The sequence below is a fragment of the Vicia villosa genome, linkage group LG6, assembly GCF_029867415.1.
Source record: "Vicia villosa cultivar HV-30 ecotype Madison, WI linkage group LG6, Vvil1.0, whole genome shotgun sequence".
Lineage (NCBI taxonomy): Eukaryota > Viridiplantae > Streptophyta > Magnoliopsida > Fabales > Fabaceae > Vicia > Vicia villosa.
The window spans coordinates 160,179,852-160,193,160 of NC_081185.1; the positions used below are offsets into that span (position 1 = coordinate 160,179,852).

The following is a 13,309-nucleotide window of genomic DNA, read 5'->3' on the forward strand; positions in this document are numbered from 1 at the left end:
TTTGTCTATAATGGGAATGCAAGAATATTACAATAATATTACACATTAATATTACAATAATCTATACCAAAAAGTTTGGGGCATTTACCTATATTAGTTGTTTTAATAATGACTTGAATTTTAATTAATTAGTTAATTACCGACATTTATGTCAGTCGTTAGCGTATTGTTATTTTTTTCCTCCTGATCCTAGTTGCGGGGATCGAATTTTTTGGTTTATCACCACCGGTTTAGTTATTTTTTCCCTCCTGATCCTAGTTGCGGGGATCGAATTTTTTGGTTTATCACCATCGGTTTAGTCCGGTTCGGGGGACAGTTCTGGCATGTGGTTCTCCCTACCAAGTCTAGCGCCAATCACCACTAGACCAACTAACGATTGGTTAGCGTATTGTTATTGAGTATGATGGAAATATGTTTGCATAGATTTAACTGAGTAAAGTGGTCAAACATCGGAGAAACAATGAATCTTTTACAAAAATTCAAAAGACTCCGGTATAAATAATGTTTAGTCTCATAAATTAATGGATGTAATTTTTAAGAGGGTTTATTTTATCATTAAAAAAAGTAGCAATACTTATTTGTATAAACTTTATCATAAATATCTAATAATGAACATCATATATATTTATATAAAGCCAAAGGAGACCAGCTTCCAATATTGTTTTCATGGCAGCAATATCTTTCTAATTCCTCTATAGAGAGAAAGTGGATTCTTGTTTAGACTACACAAAAAAACCAAACATCAATCATAGCTTTTAGTGTGGTCCACCATCAATAACAAGAAAAGAAGCTTCTATATTTGTTTCAATTAATTTACATTGAAAATGTCAAATATTTCAGGTGATGAAGGAAGCTTCTCCTCAGGAAACAATGGTGAAGAACAGGTTCTAAATAATCTCAATGATTCAAGTTCAGGACCATCTGCTGCTTCTAATAGCAATGGTTCCAGTAATCAACAACAAGCCAAGAAGAAAAGAAATCTTCCTGGCACACCAGGCAAATACTCAACTTCAATTTTTTCTGCAGAACTTTGTTACAAAACTATAATCGCTTTTGAAAGTTGAATTTTGCATTAAAATGATAATTCTTATATGTAGTTGCCAGCTTAAAGATTAAAGTGCTTATGTATATAAACTATTTTTTCTTACTAACAAAAGAGAAATTTAAGTCAAACTATTTTGACATAGGAATAGGCTATAACTTGTTTTCATAAGCTATAAATTGTTTTTATAAACTATCTTGAAGAGCTTGTAGAAATAAGCTGAAAACTATTGATGGACATGTCATGAGCTATTTACATAAACTCTTTCAAACAATCTCGCAATTGATTGTGCGAGTATATAAGTTCAAATAAGTTAATTCAAATTCAAACATGTTCGAAGACAGCTGAGCTTCGTATAATCCTATATAGTCTATAAATTTCTACCATATTATTGTTATATATGCCAAAGTTCTTATATTAATGGATGTATTTTGATTAGATCCGAGTGCTGAAGTTGTAGCTTTATCACCAACAACATTAATGGCGACAAATAGATTTGTGTGTGAGATATGCAACAAAGGCTTCCAAAGAGATCAAAATCTTCAGTTACACCGTAGAGGTCACAATCTTCCATGGAAACTTAGGCAGAGAACAAGCACAGAAGTGAAGAAAAAGGTGTATGTGTGTCCCGAATCTTCGTGTGTCCACCATAACCCCGCTCGCGCGTTAGGCGACCTTACTGGTATCAAAAAACATTATAGCCGCAAACACGGTGAGAAGAAATGGAAATGTGATAAGTGCTCTAAAAGATATGCTGTTCAATCTGATTGGAAAGCACATCAGAAAACTTGTGGCACAAGGGAATACAAATGTGATTGTGGAACCATATTTTCTAGGTAACACTACCCTAGCATTCGTATTTGTCCCTTATTTTTGTGTCTGTTTCTTAATACAAATATGATGTGAATCCCCTGGGGTTGTCCTGTTGGTGAAGGCCTGTGCCCTGAGAGCGTGCTTCTTTTAAGTTCTCAGGTTCGAATTCTGTTAGGTGCTAACAATTTCTGTGTTAGGCCATTCCATACAGAATTTTGTTCTGATTTTAAATGGCCCTCTGATAGTAGACGATAAGATCGGTCTCTTAGATTAGTCCGTTGCTAATTGAACTTTTCTTCTGCATAATGCAGGAGAGACAGTTTTATAACTCATAGAGCTTTCTGTGATGCATTAACTGAAGAAAACCACAGAGTGAACCAAGGATTAACTAGTGGCATGCCACCAAACTTACAAAATCAAATGCATGATCCAATCTCTACTATGCCACTAAAAACTATTTCCAGCATTTCATCGGAATTAATCAACGACTCGCTGAAATCGCCAACTCAAGAACATGTTCCAATACAATTCAGATCAACCAATGCAACCAATGCATGTGGTGGCATGTTTTCAACAAGTGCAGGTGCGCTTTTCGGTGGTCCGAAAACCTTACCTCCCTCTTCTTCATCTCTTCAACTCAGTTCAAGTTCCAATAGCTACAATTACTTCAACGATAGCAAAATCGGAGGACTAATTTCTGGCTCGGTTCAAATGTCGGCTACGGCTTTGTTACAAAAAGCAGCACAGATGGGTGCTACTGCAAGCAATAGTGTTAACTCTTCCATGATGCAGAAAAGCTTTGTTAGTAGTATGATTAGTCCTAATCATGATCATGTTTCTGGTTCCATCATGATGCAGCATAACCAAAATCAAAATCAACCCTCTTATGAACAATTCAATCCACTACTACACCACAATGATTTATCTAACATGGCTGGTGTTAGTGGTGGTGGAGCATTTACCAACCAACTGTTTCAAAAAGAACAGCAAGAAATTTCATTACTGTTTGATAATAATGCTAATGACATGGGAATGTTTGGCCAAGGATTGATGAAAAATGTGGCACAAGAGGTTAGTGATGTGGCAAGAGTGCATGATTTCTTGGGAATTGGAGGTTCAAATTCAAGTCTGCATGAACCACAACAACATAGGTTGGAAATTATGAATGATTTCCATCATCATCATAATCATCATCTTCCACATCAGGATTCACCTATGGAGAAATCAATTTGGGATGATTGAGTTGTGATGAAAAAAAATTCAGGTGTTGTAATAACAATGTTCTCTAGTTAATTGTGTACTAATTTCATATACTACTATCAATTATTTATCATGTGTTTTAAATAAATGACTTTAAACGTAAACAAAATAACGATGTTGAATTGTGTCTTCAATATAAATAAATAAATAAAATAGACGCTTAAATTCATTCAGATTATACTAATAATTAAAATCATTTAAAAAGAGTTTTAACAACAAATTTTTTTGTGGTTGAATTAGTACTAAGTTTATATGATTTTATCAATTATTTATGTAGTGTTATATTTATAGGAGTAATATTTTTTTATAAATAAATAAATAAAATAAAATTAATGAGTATGTGTTAGTTTGTTAGTTTATTAGATTTAGATCAGACTGGTTCTTCAATTCAGTAAATGGGCCAACAAAGTCCCTCTACAGAAATTGTGGCCCATAAGATGTAAGAGGCTTACCCATTCAAAACGGGAGGGTAGTTCCGTCATTGCGGCCGCGGCTCCAACCCTAGACCTAATTAAATCACCCCTATTTATACAGCTGAATTCTGTCACTACTAGTCATTGAGTTTGAATCGCCTCATTCGTTGTTTCTCCGTCTCTATTCATCGTAATTTTTTCTTCATTTTATGCAGAAATTATTTTAATTTTTTATTGCTGTGTGTTTTAGTTTGAAGGCAATGATGCTTACAACTACCTATTTTATGAAGGAATAAAAATTCCTTTGTGATTACAAAATTACCAATGGATCCTTCTGAGCCTTCAACTATGTTTTGCGTTTTGTTCAATTCATTGTTCTTTATTGTAGATTTGTATAATTGGATTGAATTTGCTAGGTTTTCGATTTTTCTACACTATTTTTTAAAAAGTTGTTAGAAGTGTATCGATGCAGTTGATTGTGTAATTTTTTTCTTTATTTTCTGCAAAAATTCTGTTGATTTTTAATTTTGTGAATTTTAGTTTGAAGGCAATGATGATTACATATTTTATGAAAGAATAAAAATTCGTTTGTGATTGGAAAATTTTCAATGGATCCACTGAGCCTTCAACTATGATTGCAGATTTGAGTAATCTGATTGAATTTTCTGCGTTTTTGTTAATATACTATTTATATTGTTTGAAGTTGTTATAAGCGTTTTGATAAGTTGAATTGAAAGAGTCGTTGAGTTGATGATATACCGATCCGAATTTATCATGACGATAGAAATATTCAGACTACAATTATCTGATCAATTACTCTTTCATGAATTTAGATTTTCTCTATATTCGTCTATGTGATGCTTTTCACGGTTAGTAAATTGCCGAGTTCATATTTTGTAAATCGCAGAAGACATAGCTGTGCAATATTTTAATAATGTTTTTCAGTAAACCATCATGGGATCTTGCATATGTTTGTTACAAACTCCGGCGAGGTTGTTTTGGACAACAGTTTTCTCTCTTCATACATCAACAAAAATAGTTCAATTAAAAAACCAACTGAATTAGAATTAGAATAGAAACAAATAATCGTTTCTAGTTCTGAAAAATTATTTTTAAAAATAAAAATTTAGCACACCCTGAACGTGAATTTGAATAAAATGGAATCTACTGCTTGAACCTTTGAAGTTGAAAAATATGAGATTTGGTTATTTAAGTTTGAAAAAGATGAGATTTGGTTATTTAATTTGAAAAAGATTGGATTTGGTTATTTAAGTTGAAAAAGATGGAAGTTGGTTATATAAGTTGAAAAGGATGGAACTTTACTAAACCTTTGAAGTTGAAATGGACCTGGAATCTCAATAAATCGAATGGATGAAGATACTCTTTTTTAGTAGGTGGAAAATGAGTGCGAAATTCAAAAGAAAAACAAGTTCTAAATAAATTGAATGATGAAGATAATCATTATCAGAATAGGAGAATTAGGACTTGCTCACACTTGATATCAACCATTTCTTGCGCTTTCTTATACAAGGGTTAAAGTTAGCCTTCCTTTTGTTGTCTAAAGGATAGCAGAGTCTGAACATTGTTGAAAGGGAGTCTGAAACTTCAACAAATTAGGGTTAAAATATGAACATGTGTCTATACAATGGTCAAGCCTTTGAAACCTCGAGACTCTAAAGTCTCTTTTCACCAAATTTTGAACACACGCTATGAACTCCCATCTAGCTTCAAATTTCATAATCTATATGAAGCCAATGATTGAAATATAAATGATTGAAAAATATTTATGAATAGTACAACTTTAAAAGTGGAAAAATCAAATGTTCCTAAAAAGACAAAGATGCTGATATCCCTTCCACTTCCATGAGATTCTACTATTGTACCATTGTTGCTGTCACTTGTCTCATCCTTACTTCAAAATTGAGGATGATGAAACTATTGAAGACATTTGAAGACATGTTTTCAAGGTTTCAAACTCTTTTGGTTGGCTTAAAAGTTCTAAACAAAAGCTACACTACTGCATATCACCATAAGATAATTTTACCAACTCTCCGTCCAACGATGTGTGGAGGACACATCTTAAGTTGTTGTTCCTTCATGGAAAAATATTTATTAGGAAATTTCTTGATAAAAAAAACTAAAGTTGAAATGATCAGGAAAATCTAATTAACCCCTTGGAATAATTATTTTATATATTTTAGTTATTTTGCTCACTTGAACAAAATTCTTTTTAATCTCTAAAATGAGCATTTGTGTTAAGTTGCATAGCTAAAGGTGCAAACAAAGACAAATGGGCGGTACATAATAGCAAAAATCTAACACAAGACCCAACAAACACCAAGTAGGATGAAATTAAAAAATATGAATGTTGGAGATCCCCTCAAAGAATAGTCGGAAGGTTAAATGTTGTAACAGACACTTGCAACGAAAAACTTTGAAGAGGTAACTTTCCATTACACCATTTTCTTACTTGCTATTGCATATAAACATTATATTCTCTCATCATCACCATCCAACCGTTCCTCCCAACCTTCTTCCCCATACTTCTCCCAAGATTTCTCCACACAAGCCCAAGAAACCAAGTTTAACCTCTTTTACTCCCATAGGGAAATTTTCTCCACCCGTTATCTAGATAAAGAGCTTTTTAAAAATTGATCTTTCATAAAAGTCTTCACTGTTGCAGAGCTGAAAGAATTCATTTTTGAGAAAATTCAAGAGAGATACCTAGAGTTTGTAAAAATATTTTATGCAAATCTTTCCTACACTAATGTAATCATCAACTCTAAAGTTAGGAAACATCCCTTCACTTTATCCCTTGAAGACTTTGCCACAATCTACAAACTCACTTTCATAGAGCAAGACTATGGTCAAATAGATCTTGAAGGTAAATAATTTAACTTTGATACTCTTGATCACACTCTTCTTAGTGATCATGCCACCACCATATCATTTCCTTTCAGTGTTGGACTCCTTCATCCAAACGTTAGGTTAATCCACTACAACGTGAACTACGTCTTATTTCCAAGGAAAGGAAACTATAGTAGTGTCCTAAAATCAAACATACTAGTCATCTAGTTCTTGGAAAACCAAGTTCTAGAGAATTAGGAAGATGTTGTACTCACTCATATGCTAGAATGCAAAAGAAAGAACAACACCATATATTATGCTGAGCTCATCGTAAAAATCCTACACTACAACGATTATCCTTTGGTAGAGTCAGAGAGAAAAGAAATACTCCACTGTTAAATCCTTACAATGAAATCCATGATTAGCAAATAAAAATAAATGCAAAAATCAACATGCTCATCGATAAAATGGCTAAAAAAATTTCATCTCTCCCGTAGTTTCTAGTGAGGATGACAATGAGATGAATTAAGTTGTCTGGATTATATTTTGGCTAAATATCTTCTTTTTTTTCTTTATAGCACCGATTTAGTCCAGTTCGGAGGCGAGTTCTATTTTGGCTAAATATCTTCTTCTTTTTTTCTTTATAGCACCGATTTAGTCCAGTTCGGAGGCAAGTTCTGGCATCAAATGATTCCATCCCCCTCCCGATCGCAGTTGCGGGGGATCGAACCGTGATTCTCCCAACCAAGTGCAGCGCCAATCACCACTGGACCAACTAACAATCGGTAACATATGCAGTTTTTTAGTCCCTATATTGAATTTCAGTTTTTTAGTATGCAGTTATTTAACATATGCAAAAATCACCAAATATAAGGTTTTTAGTCTCATATCTTCAAGTATTTTTATCAAACATGTTGTCAAAATCATTTATATTAATTTCTTTTTAAAAAAATTAACTTCATCATCCCATCCATATCAAGAAAATTAATTTCATCATTAAAATTCAAAAATTTATCATCTCTTTTCATATCCAAATTTTAATATAACTATAAATCAAAAGTAATTACTAATCTTAAATTGAAAATATAACCATAAATCAAAAGTAATTACTAGTCGTAATTAGAAGCTGGTGGAACATATGCTTTCATCTTTGATACTGTTGAAGTTGTGTATGATGTTTTACTTCTTCTCCCAACGCCATTTTTCAGCAGTACCATCCAATTACCCATTTGCATCAAATATAAGAATTCAAAATCCATAAACAAGAAGAAAATTATGGTTAGAGCAAAGAATTGAGGAAACTGTTGAGGTTAGTTAGTAGTGGAAAATCTAGAAGCAAATTATGAGGACTTGCGTTATTTTGTTATGGACAACGATGTAAATTACTATATTAGATAAGGAAAGTTCTGGAGGCACGTAGCAGAATGTTGAAGCTACTGGGAAGTTGTCACTGTGTATGATTCACATGATAACCGTAGCAGAATGTTTAATTCTGGTTTGTTCTTAGTGGACAACATTTTTGGAGTATTGAAACATGATGAATATCAATTGTTTAGTTTAAATTGACTAAAAACGCAAATGATTCATAGAGGGGTGAAGATAAATGCTAAAGAAGGAGAAAAACTTGCATGGATACAAACATAAATCATGAGTGTTAGGAGCAACCAATAAAAAAAGAAAAAAAATTAATTTATTTAAAATTTAATTTCTTTTTTAATTGGATTCATGGGGTGTTTGTAATTGAGTAGGAGAGAGAAAAAATAATTTTTATTTTTAATTAATAAACAATTGTGATTGGCTGTTTGTATAGCCACCTGTTATATTTGTATGTTTGTGCTCATGCAAGTATTTTTCAAGAAGAAGATAATGGATTATTTATTATTATTCTATTTATAAATATTTATTTTAAATTTTAAATGAGAATAGAATTAATTAAATTGATTTTCATTTTTAAAAAAATAAAGTTGTAGTTGGATCACTAAACTAATTTTAAATTTATAAATAAATCCATGAACTTTTAAATATTGGAGACAAATATTGACATTTAAATATATGTTTCAGGTAAAGAATGTTGATATATATTTCCAATTTGTAAAACATAGCAACAAATGTGATGTAGCTAAGTGTTTTAGTCTTAGTTATGCTATCTCCATAGCCTGGGTTCAATTCTTAGATATTGACACTTTTAAAAGTTAAGGGAAAAGGATATTTAGTCTTCCATTTTTACATTCAACTTTTTACTTTGCTATTTTCCTTAATGTATTTTATCTTTCGCAAATTTACTGTTTTACTTTGAAATTCAATAATAATATGAGTGTGATGCATGCTTTCTTTTAAATGTCTAAATTGTCATTATTTTGCATATTGAATTCTCGCATTGCATCTTTACACGTCTGTTTAATTTTGACAAAGGGGGAGAAATATACCCTCTCCTGAGGGTATACTTTTACCACCTCCCCTAAAAGATGCGTTGTCATCATCAAAAAGGGAGAGAATGTGGAATCTTGTTTTGCAAGTAATATACTTTTAACCAAGACATCGTCTTTTGATGATGACAAATGTAAAGGCATCTATAAGATCAATCATAAGTACAAACATAAAGATAACTGATGATAAGTCAAGCATAGTGCTTTAGCGGTTAAAGATACAAATCTAAGTTATATGGCTTGATGAACTTGACTATTAAAGGAAGGAAAACAAAATTCATCTATCTAAATCCTAAAGAGAACTCAAGTCATGCCAACACAGAAGATAATATATAGCAAAAGGCTTGTAGAAGGAGTTAATCTCCTAAGTTAGTAAATGAGTGATCTTATGTAAAATGTAAAAGGGCTTTTCCATAAAAGTATATCGCTATAAGTGCACACACACTAAAACCTTTTTAAATATATTTTATCAAGAGAAAACTTTTTCAAATATGTCCTAGAGTTGTACCAAATGACTTGGGAGCTATGGAAATGGCTAAAGGGAAATATTTGAGTAATGTAATTGATTGGGACATTGGTATAAATGATTTGATCAATTCAAACTTAAACCCAAATAATTTAGACAACTCCTTAATGATGTGCAACAGTAACATATTATAAACTTCCATTTTGGAAACATATAATTGATTTTTTTAAAACTAATCGATAAACAGACACCTCCTTTCATTAAATGAGAATTTTGTTTGAGGCACAAATCTTCCTTATAAATAGAGACCTCTTTTCTCATTTCAAATTGTCCATAAACGTGTTTTGACTCTACCTCCTCTCTTTCTCTCTAAGTTTTATTTTACTTTCTCTCACTAGATGTTATAGCCAAATGCTTTTGTAAGGAAAGTCTCTTTGAGAGTGAGGTTATTTTTGTAATTCTAGAATATTAGAATTGTAAAATTCACCTAAGAAATGTTTTATATACCTTGGTTGAATACTGTTCAATTAGGAATTATTTTTGGTTGGGAATTATGTGATCAGTTCCTATCTAGGTTGAAGATTTACCAATTTTAAAATCTACCTTTAGATCTTGGTTAGCTAGTTAAAACCAAGATTGGTTGGAGATTAGTAGTTACAAAAATATTCCTCTGGTTCTTGGTTAGCCTGTAAAACCAGGATTGGTTTAAGATTAGCCAATAGTAAAAGCTTCCTAGGTTTGAGAGTCTAGTTAAAATCTCAAATTATTTGGTTATCATGTCAAACCAAATTGAGCTCATATTTTTCAAAACTTGGTGACTAACCGCTACAAGGCCGTGCTTATGGAAATGAGACTAACCGCTTCAATCCGCAGTTGAGAGTGAAGTTTGGCCACTTCACTCTCATCAATATTTTGGTGAAAAGACGCAAATGCCCATATCTATCGTCATATAATATTTTGGTTGAAGGTCAAACACAATTTGCTTGTATAAGGGAGTTTATGAGTCTTTCCTAATAAAATCTCTCAATATTTTGGTGAAAAGACGCAAAGGAAGTCATTTTCCTCATATCCCTCTGTTAAGGACACACCTTTCTCTGGCCTGAGGAGAGCTGACCATCACTATCTCAGCTAGACCTCCATCTCTGCCAGCAGCAAGATATTCGCTTTGCTCCTCAATCAAGGACAAGTGGCCCTCTACTAGTTGGGCACCTTTACCGCCTAGAAGTATGTATATCGCGACCAAAGACTAGCTTCTGACATCCTCTCACATTCCTAAATAGTCTCTTAAAATCCTAGCGGTCACGCGTTTTAGGTTTAAATCCATAATTCAGACCAAAACATGGACTAAAGGCCAGGCGCTAGGGCAATATAAAAACCCTTTCATTTGAGAGGGTTAGGTAACACAATTTCAAAACCTAGAAACATTCAAACGTATTTGTGCTCCTACTTACTTCATCATGAGAGTGCCTTGCAGGTACACCTCATCCTCCTCACCACCACCATTGTGTAAGGCGTCTCTAGCCCACCTCTGGTTCTGATCAACCAATAAGATCACAAACAATCACTGAGTTTCGAACTCCAGACCTTTAGATATATTTCACAATAGTTGTTTACTATAATCATTATGACATATAGCCCGCTACCTACTTTACACAACGGTCACACATCCGTGGTGGAAAACATCATACATACAACCACTCATTATCTTACAGCGGTTGGTCAAACATAGTGGTATCTATTTTTCAACTATTGTGAAAGGTGTTTTATATAGTAATGAATTATGAGGCCCCATTTATTTACAATAATTATAACAAATTCGATATCCTCAGTTGTAGCTAGGATTGTAAGCGGATTAAAATATCCAATTAAACCAACAATCCCATTAGAATCCGCCAAACGATGACCCGAACCTATGGAAATAATGACGTTATAAATATTGTATTCCACCCATAATTAAGCTCAATTTTTTTATCAATCCAACCATTATCCATCTTTGTTTACACTTTATTCCTTTCAACAAAACACGCAACTAGAACCAAACTCTAAAACATAGAAAGTAGAAACCATAAGTCACAAAAAACAAGTTTTCACTGAACTGTTGCTCGTGCAATCCACAACCATTGTTCCTCTCATTACCATCATTTTGATATGTTATGGCTTTCTTCTTCGTGTTCAAGTTCTCTTCGTTAACATTTATATATTTATTTTCACCTTTCTTGTTTCTTCTTCTTCTTCAACAAAATTTCTTCTAATCTTATTACAAAATAGTTTTGATGTCTGTTTAAGGTGTGAAACATGTTAATTGATGTGGGTTTTATTGTGTTCTATTTGTTAAGCTTTGAAATCTCTTTCCAACAATCTTATGTCAAGTGTTAACTTTTATATTAGATAGTGAACTTATTTCATGATGCAATGGAAATCATGTGACTGTTTCATATAGATTAAGAGAAACTTTAATTTGTTTGAAAAAATAGAGCATGAAATAAATGACATGAAATGTAATATTTTGCAAAATGATAGCATAAAATACACCAAAAAACACGATAGCAGAGAATATACTGATGAATATAATGTTTTAAAAAATAAACATTGTAAACCGATCATCCAAATCAAACCAAAACGAACCAAACTGAATAGTTTGGTTCGATTCTATTTTTAAAAAATGTTGAAAATCAAACCAAACCAAACCGATAAAAATATCATCGGTTCGAATTTTTTTAAATCAAAAACCAGCCCAAACCAATTCGATTATACTCCTAATTATAGCCACCTTACATGACATCAAAGACAATAATATTAATGAATATTTGTATAATAAAATACACAAATTATTGTGACAGATATAAGAATTCCATACATCCTAAACAAATTTCAATATAGGAGAATTCCAAAAAAAAAAATACATGAGAATATCAAAGTATCATTTTAAAGTGTCACCTTAGGATATTTATGTTGCGTCAATATTCATATGAAGTCATTCAAGTGTTTTTTTCCTGCTCACTCCATTTCACAATCAACGTCATTTTTAAAATTTTTGCATTTTTTAAAATAATAATAAATTATGTTTATTTAAATGATAAAATAAATACTATTTACTCAGATGCTCTTATTAATAATAATAGATAGTAAAATAGTTATATGATTAAAATATAATAAATAAAGATAAATTAGTGAAAAGAAATAATAAATATTATATTATTATTGTAAAAAAATAAATAATTTAAAATAAATAAAAATAAAAAAGATGCCACATATTATATGACGGATGAAGTTTGTTTTAATTTTCAAGAGTTTAAATGTTTGTTTAGCATTAAAAGTAAACATTCAAATAATATTTCTACCCAATCGTTTCACTTTATCACAAAATAGATTGAAATATGAGAGTAGATTTTATAACATAATTTTTTAAATAAAATTTAGATAATCTAGTAAAAAACCTGTGCATACACACGGGTTCTGTTCGGTTATGCGAATTTGGATACATCATTTATTTTAAATAAAAATGTTAATAAAGAAAAAAAATTCGATAAATAATTGATTATTTCATATATACAAATAATTAGATCAATAATAGGTTTTTCCCGTATACCATTTTTGGATTAAAAATATTTAATCATAAATATAATTTCTCGTATATAAAAATATTTAAATTAATAATAGATTTTTTTCCCATATACAAACTTCATTTTTGTTTAGGTATCATTTACAAAAAATATTTAGATCTATGTAAATTTTGTATATAAAAATATTTAGATCAATAATAAATTTTTTCCCGTATATCATTTTTAAATAAAAAATATTTGGGTCATAAATACCATTTTTCGTAAATAATAGAATTTTTTTCCGTATACAAATATTATTTTTGTTTAGGTATCATTTACAAAAATATTTGGATCAATATTAAATTTTCGTATATTAAAATATTTAAATCAATAATATATTTTTTCCGTATACCATTTTTGATCAAAAATATTTTATCATAAATATAATTTCTCGTATATACAAATATTTAGATCAATAATATATTTTTTCACGGATACAG

The 13,309-nt window shown here is 31.2% G+C and overlaps 1 protein-coding gene and 1 non-coding gene across 2 annotated transcripts; both read left to right on the forward strand.

The window, feature by feature from the left end:
* Positions 1-649: 649 nt before the first annotated feature.
* Positions 650-3,223, forward strand: LOC131612992 (zinc finger protein GAI-ASSOCIATED FACTOR 1-like). Its single transcript, XM_058884721.1, has 3 exons — positions 650-996; positions 1,482-1,878; positions 2,167-3,223. The coding sequence occupies exons 1-3, from the start codon at positions 825-827 to the stop codon at positions 3,095-3,097; spliced, it is 1,500 nt and encodes a 499-aa protein (XP_058740704.1). The 5' UTR covers positions 650-824; the 3' UTR covers positions 3,098-3,223.
* A 556-nt stretch (positions 3,224-3,779) lies between these two features.
* LOC131615408 (small nucleolar RNA R41) lies at positions 3,780-3,873 on the forward strand. Its single transcript, XR_009287822.1, has one exon. It is a non-coding gene; the product is annotated as a small nucleolar RNA R41 (small nucleolar RNA).
* The last annotated feature ends 9,436 nt before the right edge of the window (positions 3,874-13,309 follow it).